Source organism: Rutilus rutilus (genome assembly GCF_951802725.1).
Source record: "Rutilus rutilus genome assembly, chromosome: 17".
Classification (NCBI taxonomy): Eukaryota; Metazoa; Chordata; class Actinopteri; order Cypriniformes; family Leuciscidae; genus Rutilus; species Rutilus rutilus.
In genome coordinates this window covers 29,730,679-29,739,998 of record NC_140230.1, presented here as the reverse complement: position 1 = coordinate 29,739,998, position 9,320 = coordinate 29,730,679, and the positions used below count along the sequence as shown (strand labels likewise).

The following is a 9,320-nucleotide window of genomic DNA, read 5'->3' as shown; positions in this document are numbered from 1 at the left end:
AAATATCACAGCAGGAAAAAAGATAGAAGAGGAAAACAGAAAGAGATTACATACCTGAGACCTGTAAAGTAAACAGAAAAAAGAAAGAGGTAACAAGACTAAGTGAATAAGTGGCCGATAATTATGGAGTCTGGTTACAGGGTAAGATTCATCTAATTAAGATGTAACTGTTTACATATACTAACATTGCTGGTAGAAATAATCAGATTAATGGAAAAGTGCAATAGTCAGAACATGTAGCAGTAGTGAGTGACCCCTTGCTCTTCTAGAAACAAGCCATGGCAAGCAGGGGATTACTGATTTTATGCACAGAGTTAATATAAACTGAAAACCTACCTTGTGTTTTTTTGTCATGCAGCCATGAACAGGTCAGCCTGGGAATATCTTTCTAAAGTTGTGGTAAAATGTCAAGGAACATTTTTTTTTTATTAGTGGGGGAGGGTGTAGTCATATAGATTCAAATGCTCTTATGTATTGTTATTCATATGTGTTATTGTTATTATGTACAGTTGGTTAACATTTATTAAGTATAGGTGTCTGTTAATATCACTTAAACCTGCCAATACTGGAGGGTGACGCTAGGGGGCAGTAGTGAGTCGCATGGCGTTTCACTTGTTGATCTGAAGAAGTCACACTGCCAGCTATTTCAACACTGTTATACAGAAACTAATATTGTTGTCTTCTTTGTTGAACTTGCAGGTAAGAAAAGTGATGTGACATCATAACTGTTGTATAAGTAAATTCAATGTATTAGTTTGATGCTTTTGCTTTATGGAATCGATAAGAATGACCGCGTCGACGCACCCGCGGCGGGAGTGCGGCCTGCTCGCCCGCGCTGGCGGATGTGTTCGCCCGCGCTGCTGAAGGCGGATGTCCGCGGCCGCGCTGTCGGATGTCGTGCGGGAGATCGCGTCTTTACAATGTTTAAATGAGATTAATTATGTTTCAGTGCACTCAATGGTTTAGTGAAGAGAGTTATAGTTATAACGTTAAATGTTGCATGTATAGAGTTAGTTTTTGTCAATTGAGCTTTATAAGCTTATACTGAAATGTTTATGTCAGTAAAGGTGGAATACATGGTTTTAATTTTCTGTGAACATGCTTTATAACAGATACATGTGTAGTGAGTCGCATGGCGTTTCACTTGTTGATCTGAAGAAGTCACACTGCCAGCTATTTCAACACTGTTATACAGAAACTAATATTGTTGTCTTCTTTGTTGAACTTGCAGATCTCAGTGTTGTGACAGAAATAAAACGTATATGTGCCACCAGAAAACAGCCTCTTCTGTGTGTGCAACAAAAGCTTAAAGGTTAGTTCACCCAAAAATGAAAATTCTGTCAGTAATTAGTTACTCACCCTCGTGTTGGTCCAACCCCGTAAGACTTTCGTTAATCTTCGGAACACAAATTAAGATATTTTTGATGAAATATGAGAACTGGCTCACTCCTTCATATCATAGGCTGCTAGGTAATTGCATCTGCCGGCCCAGAAAAGTTAGTAAAGACATCGTTAAAATAGTCAAAGTGACTACAGTGGCTCAACCTTAAGTTTATCAAGCGACGAGAATACTTTTTGTGCGCAAAAAAACACACAAAAATAACAACTTTATTCATTTTCTTCCGTGTGGGCCAGAGCGCCACGACGCATGCGCGAGAACTGAGAAGATGATGCTCACGATCATTTGATAGGAATGTGTGAAAGGTAAGCCATTCATTTTGCGTCATTGGTAAGGCACTTTTACGTTTTCTCGTTGGTTTCTCACGATTCGGATATCTAGGAAATGCACACTTTAGAACCATTTTAAACACTACACGAGACCCAACTGCGCCATCGTCTCAGTTCTCGCGCATGCGTCGTGGTAGACGCAAGGAAAAAAAAAAAAACATTATAAAATGTATTGAAATGGTTATTTTAATTTGTAATAATATTTAGCAATATTGTTGTTTGTTACTGTTCACCAGGTAAAAATATTGTGTATTCTGCACTTACAGCTTAATTAATTTATTAAGTTCAAAGTAACCTAGCATGTACAATGGTAGGCTACTGCTTAGAGTGACTTGATGAGTAATCAACTGTTCAGTTACTGTTTTGGTGACAGTGTGTGTGTATGTTTTCTTTAAGAAAATTAAAATAGAGATTAAAAAATATATTTGCAATATTACTGTTTTTGCTGTATTTGTGATTACATAAATGCAGCCTTGGTGAGCATAAGAGACTTCTTTCAACAACAACAAAATGTTTCCAAACTTTTGACAGGTAAGCCTACTGTATATATCAGTTGAAGCAGCTTCTGGAACAGAAAAAAATACAGGCTGGGGCTTGATTTTGTCCATTGGGAATTGATTTGATGGTTGTGGTTGTGGTGACAGGTTGTCCCTCAATTGCACCAAAAAAACACATCATCAGAGCAAGAGAAAGAAAACATTAATAAGAAAAAAATCATGAGCATGGATAAATCATTTATAATAAATACTGCAATATTTCAGTAATAAAATGTCACATTTGGATTTCATGGTGACTTTAACACAAAGCTCTAATATACTTAAAGCTCTTTCTTGTTACTTTGGTTGGTCTGCAAAGAGCATCTGCATCTGCATTAATACATAGACATTTTATACTAAATTAACCTGCAGAACTCAACATCCTTGTGTCATAGCTGGACAAAACTGTAAGCTTTCCTCATCACATGTCTTGTGAGTTTGGAAAGTGTGTGCTAATGTTGAGTCAAAGAAATCTTTAATCTACAATGTATTTCATCAACTGACAGACCCAGTAATATGATATGCAATGCCTATAAGAAACTAAAGCAATTCCTATTGAGTCATATTGATGTCATTGTAAACCAAGGTGCATGAAAGACTACAAACAATATTCTCTAATCAATATTCTCAATCATGCCTATTGTTGGTGGTAATTTCTCCAGATAAAAAAAAAAAAAGATTTTAAGAGTTTTAAAGAATGAGATTAACTGCTCTCTGTGGCTTCTACAGTAGAACTCAATATCACAGAATTATAGTGAATAATACAAAGTACATTACATAGTTCCCTCCTCAAATAAAATTTCCCCAGTGACCTTGGAGCATAAAACAAGCGCTTTTTTCCTGAATAATGATCCAATAACCAACTGCATGGGTTCAGCCAAAAATACTTTTTGCAACATTCAGTCAAGGTATAGTTTTCAGTTGTCACCACCATTGATGTTATTGTTGTATTTCCCCCTATCACCTCTTTTTATAAAGTGAATCCTTGTTAATTAAGTCCTTTGAGTTTTAAAATCTATAGACATAGCTGACATGTTCCTTTTGTTTATAATTATGAAAACATATTGGTGCCACTTGATTATACAATACAGTATGAAACAAATGTATAGCTCTAGCTAGCATATTTAATTAGAAATTGATCAAAGAGCTTTCCTAATGAAATACATAATGCCATAGTGCTGAATGATTACCATATTCATTAAACATGATATTTACATTTTGGCCTGCAACTTACAAAAGGATACTGTCCAAACATGGTATTATACTATGGTAGGCTACACGTGGTAGTACAGTGTGTAGTCTTTCATAAACTAATAAACATTTATTTCTGTTACACACTGTTGGCTCATTCCAATCACATGAATGCCGCAGTGCATGGTTGTAGTTTGCCTCTAGATGGCGGAACAACGAGCAAGAGCCACGTTTTTTTTTGCAAGTGCATTATGGGTAAGACGTTCGACGCACATGTTGCCACCACCTGATCAGAACTAAACGAGTCTGGAGGAAGAGCTGCGGGATTGTATCATCGGCAGCTATTTGTAGAATTAAAACCGGATTAGCTACATATAGTAAGATAAAATGAGACCAGGTAAGCTGTTTCTAGTTTTTGATGCATTTATGTTTGTTTCCATGGTCGCGCTATAAAACATAAGTGTTTATGTGTTGGTTTTGCTCGTGAACATGCCGGCCAAATTAGCCACGCGCTTAAAGTGTTTGCGCACGAATCGCCCTTTCTTTTTTCCTTTATTTATGAAATGTAATGACATTGTTGGTTATTTTATTAGTATACAGTTAAACATTTGAGTGGTCTTATAAAAAGTGGTTTCAATGTAAACAATTATATTTATTGCAGTATACAACTTGGCGCGTGCGAGCAAACGAGCCATGCTGCGCACGCGGTGCTGAAGCCCCACATGGCTCGTCTTAACTATAGAAACTATTCTTTTGTTTTTAAGATTACTGGTCTAGTTTACTTAGTTGCGTTGTTTTTATTATTAAATAAAAATCGTACTCTTTATCGATTTGATTTTGGCCGGACATTGTGCTCAAGGCTTATTTTAATGGTGGAGTTTACACACTTTGTTGAGGAACTCTGTCAGACCATGTCGATAAACTAGTCAAAACGAGTAGTTTTGGTTTAGTGGATAACCTGTAAGATAGCAGAATCAAATATTATACACAACCCAAAGTCACCAATGAATGAAATGTAACTTTGTTAAACTTTACTAGTGGTTGAGGATGTTTAAAAAAAAAAAAAAAAACAGGGCCCAGTTGTAACCCTTGTTTATAATATAATTATCTTTAATATCTTTCTCAACTTTGTCATAAAGCATTTATAATTAAAGGTTTTCCTAATATAAAGGTTTTGTTGCAGCTGACTATAGTTTTCTGAGTGACACATTGAATTACACCGTCCCTTGTTTTGGCGTCAACGAAGTTTTACTGTTATTGGTTCAATCAATTAACATCTGATTTCTCTTGACAGGATTCAGCCCGAGAGGAGGTGGAGGTAGAGGAGGCTTTGGAGGTGGGAGTAGAGGCGGCTTCGGAGGTAGAGGAGGTTTTGGAGGCCGAGGAGGAGGAGGAGACAGGGGTGGAAGAGGAGGATTTCGAGGAGGTAGAGGTGGTGGTAAGCAAAATGTTAAAATTATTTTTTTCATATTTAATTCTGGTATTGTTGGAAATGGAAAAGTTAGTTGATGTTGACAAAATACTTTTGGTTAAAAAAACCAAATTGAATTAAATATTTGGTATTTAATTAACTATATTACAGTACCAGTCAAAAGTTTGGTAACTTGCTCATCAAGCCTGCATTTATTTGAATGAATACAGAAAAAACAGTAATATTGTGAAATTACAATTTAAAACAATGGTTTTCTATTTGAATGTACTTTAAAATATGTGATGCAAAGCTGAATTTTCATCAGCCATTACTCCAATCTTCAGTGTCACTTGATCCTTCAGAAATAATTTTAATATCCCGATTTATCAATGTTGGGAACAGTTGTGCTGCTTAATATTTTTTTTTATAACCTGGCTGTGGGACTTACTTTCCGGATTCTTTCAGCATTTATTTAAAATAGAAATCTATTCTAACAATATACACTACCGTTCAAAAGTTTGGGGCCAGCAATCTCTTTCTTTAATTTTTTTGAAAGAAATCAACACTTTTATTCTGCAAGGATGTTAAATTGGTCATAAAAAAAGTTGTAAAGATTTATATTGTTAGAAAAGATTTCTATTTTGAATAAATGTTGTTCTTTTTTACTTTTGAAAAAAGTATCACAGGGCAGCAGCACAACTGTTTCTAACATTAATAATCAATCAGCTTATTAGAATAATTGACACTGAAGACTGGAGTAATGGCTGATAAATTCAGCTTTGCATCACATAAATAAATTATATTTTAAAGTATATTCAAATAGAAAACCATTTTAAATTGTAATATTTCAAAATATAATTTTTTTCTGCATAAGAGACTTTCAAGAACTTTCCAAACTTCTATATATAAATATATATATATATATACACACACTATATATATCACTGTTTCTGAACTTTTTATAAACCCTTTGTCTTCTAGTTTAGTATGTCAGAAAAATGTGCAGTGTATTTTCCATGTTGTTTGTTTTGATACATTTGTGTCTCTTGTTTGATAAAGGATTCAGGTCCCCTGGAGATGAAGGGGGCTTCCGTGGACGAGGGGGTTTCCGTGGCACTCCTAGAGGCCGTGGAGGTGGACGAGGAGGGTTCAGAGGGGGCAAAAGGGTGACAGTAGAGCCCCATAGACATGAAGGTGGGTCATCAATGTCACAACTTTATCAAATGCAGAAATCATCGGCTACATTTTGGAGTTGAAATTGCTGTTGCTGACATTGTTACATGCTAATGTTCTGACAGGGGTGTTTATCTGCCGTGGTAAGGAGGATGCCCTGGTCACAAAGAACATGGTGATTGGAGAGTCTGTGTACGGAGAGAAGAGAATAAATGTTGAGGTGAGCCTGTAGTAGCATGTCAATGATGTTCACTGGAGTAGTTCTAGATATTGTATTAATTGCATGTTATTTTTTCCTGATTTAAGGAAGGGGAAACTAAAATTGAGTACAGAGCATGGAATCCTTTCCGGTCAAAGCTGGCTGCAGCCATTTTAGGAGGTGTTGACCAGATTCACATCAAGCCGGGAGCAAAGGTCATGTACTTAGGAGCCGCGTCGGGGACTACTGTATCCCACGTTTCTGACATTGTTGGACCGGTATGTGGAATTCCTTTTATTTTTTTTATATATACATTTCCACATCATCAGCAAATATAAAACACTGAAACGTTTAAAGTTCAAGTGTGTGTTTTCTGCATAATTCTGTGTATTGTTATATTAGTTGCTATTATAAACTTAGTTTAATGTTTTGCTGGGATGTCATTTTAACAGAGAAAAAAAAACCTATACATATTTGAGCTTAAACAATAGGAACACTTTACAGTTATTTAGTTTTGATTGATTTTGTGATTGTATTTATATACATTAAAGTGTTAATTCATATTTTGAATTCGTTTTTATTTTAGTTTAAAGAGTTTGTCATTTTAGTTTTTGATATTTTTCTAATGCTTTTATGCTTTATTTTTATTTATACTTTAATACTTAATTTCAGTTGTAGTCTCAGTAATTATATATTTTAGCATTATTTCAATCACAGAACATTATTTTAATAGTTTTACTTAACAATACTGATTAATAGTTAAAATTAATGTTACATTTATTTATATGTACAGGGTTGGGCCATTTATATGGATACACCGTAATAACATGGGAATGGTTGGTGATATTAAAGTCCTGTTTGTGGCTTCTAAATGGCCACCATGGTCACCACCCATCTTGAGGAGTTTGCCCCCTCACATATACTAATGTGCCACAAACAGGACTTTAATATCACCAAGTAATGTTAATTTAAGTAATGTAAATGTTCAGATATTTCCAGCTCTGTAGTGTAGTGTGTGTGTGTGAATGAGCCGATGCATATTCAAGCAATTTTGCGTTGTTGGTTTGGCTTGCAGACATGACACTGTTAGACAGTATTTCTGGATGTCCTGTTTGACATTGTCCAAATTTTATTCATTTGCTCTTCACAGGAGGGGTTGGTGTACGCTGTCGAATTCTCTCACAGATCAGGCAGAGACTTGCTGAATGTGGCCAAAAAGAGAACCAACATTATTCCCATCATTGAAGATGCACGACACCCGCACAAGTACCGCATGCTTGTTGGTAAGTTCCTGTAATGTGAACATTTGAAGAGTAGGGAATGCTTATTGCAAGGTTGTTTATTAAAGCACTGCTGTTTTCTTTAAGGTATGGTAGACGTCATCTTTGCTGATGTTGCTCAGCCTGATCAAACAAGAATCGTCGCCCTCAATGCACACAATTTCCTGAAAAATGGAGGCCATTTTGTTATTTCCATCAAGGTAGTGTAATGCTGCTAATATGTTGACATTGATCATGGGTTTTGCTGCTGTAAATCTTCAGTTGTTAACTTTTCCTTTCTTTTCATCAGGCTAACTGCATTGATTCAACAGCCGCTCCAGAGGCAGTGTTTGCGTCAGAGGTTAAGAAGATGAGCTCTGAGAACATGAAACCTCAGGAGCAGCTGACACTGGAGCCGTATGAGAGAGATCATGCAGTTGTTGTGGGAATTTACAGGTGAGTCTTGATGCATAAACCTAAAAGAACCATGTAGGAACTTTCAGACATAAAAAAAAAAAAAAAATGTTTTGCACAATAATGTGCCTCCTGGTTTGAGCAGCTTCTTATTTAGGCCTGAATTGCAATTGTGTAACTTAAAGTTGTGGTCTGAAATGTTTTTTGTATAGCTCAGTTTTGCTCATTTTTATTGTTTTTTTTTTGCAGACCACCACCCAAGCAGAAGAAATGAGGTCTTGAAATATGTCATCACTATTCACATCCTCCTTTGCTCCTGAAATAACTGCTTCGGCCACTAGATGGACCTAAAGTTTGCAGATGACAAAAGACTGATATATCTGAACCATTTTCCTGTTTCCGCTTGGATGGGAGTGTATCCCGCTGTACCCGAATGGCACAGGCAACATATTGTTTATGGAGAGTATCTCTGCTCCCGTTTTTCCTTTGTATGATCATCCTCTGTCATGTGATATACTGTACTGAGAGATGAAGTTTGTACTTTGCTTGTAAGAATTATTGGAAGCTAAATGTGGTGTTAACTAAATCAAGAGTTTTCCAAAGCATACATTTGTTTTTGTTTCTTTGAATATTTTTAGTAAAAAAAATTTAACAATCGAATGTCATGGCTGTTATTTGTGGAATATTTACAGAAAACACCATTGTTTCTAGTTCCATCTCCTATTTTCTGTATTATGCTTGTAACCTCACAAATCTCTGAAACAATTCAAAACTTCCTCTTGTTTTGCTGCCATAGAAGGGCTAGATATGGGGTTTATACCAATTTTGAGAAATTTGTATTACTAATATTAAAAGTTAGTCGATTTAGGTTTAGGTTAGTCGATCTGGTTTTCTCCTATCTGACAAGTGCCCTAGACATATTATTATATTCAAACTTATTTTACTGTGTGAGCATGTCTAGTTGTGATTTAAAGAAATTGTTAGGAATCTGAATTAAAGGTCCAGATGTTTCCTTGTCCAGAAGTTTTGTGAACATAAACAGAGAGTGTAAATAAATTTTCAACGAAATTCATAACTTTTAAGTTACCAGTTTGTTCAGTTCATTGCTCAAAAATTAAGTTTATAAATTATATATGAGGTTGACGACGTCAAGAGCACATACATTGACCGTTTATGACCAAATCCAAAATCGAGCTATTTCGGCACGTCCCTTGGTCAAAAGCCTTAGATAATTGTCCACGCCCTGATAAAGCTACATTTAGATTAAAAAAAACCTGTGAAGACGGCCTGATTTATATGGTTCGATGCGGCTTTCTATTCGCTCAGCAATTGGAAATTAAATAATTTTCAAGTTTACTTTGTGTTCATAATGTCACTGCCGAAGAATGGAAACGATAAAACTAGAATCC

At 35.7% G+C, this 9,320-nt stretch overlaps 1 protein-coding gene across 1 annotated transcript; it reads left to right on the top strand.

The window, feature by feature from the left end:
• The first annotated feature begins 3,651 nt into the window (after window positions 1-3,651).
• On the top strand, window positions 3,652-8,571 carry fbl (fibrillarin). Its single transcript, XM_084386171.1, has 9 exons — window positions 3,652-3,852; window positions 4,750-4,893; window positions 5,926-6,060; window positions 6,165-6,259; window positions 6,346-6,516; window positions 7,389-7,521; window positions 7,606-7,718; window positions 7,808-7,953; window positions 8,161-8,571. The coding sequence occupies exons 1-9, from the start codon at window positions 3,843-3,845 to the stop codon at window positions 8,183-8,185; spliced, it is 972 nt and encodes a 323-aa protein (XP_084242297.1). The 5' UTR covers window positions 3,652-3,842; the 3' UTR covers window positions 8,186-8,571.
• Window positions 8,572-9,320: the final 749 nt, after the last annotated feature.

Coding starts and splice junctions, on each gene's coding strand:
- fbl (XM_084386171.1), top strand. Junction 4,894..5,925: donor TCGAGGAGGTAGAGGTGGTG/GTAAGCAAAATG, acceptor TGTTTGATAAAG/GATTCAGGTCCCCTGGAGAT. Junction 7,522..7,605: donor CAAGTACCGCATGCTTGTTG/GTAAGTTCCTGT, acceptor GTTTTCTTTAAG/GTATGGTAGACGTCATCTTT.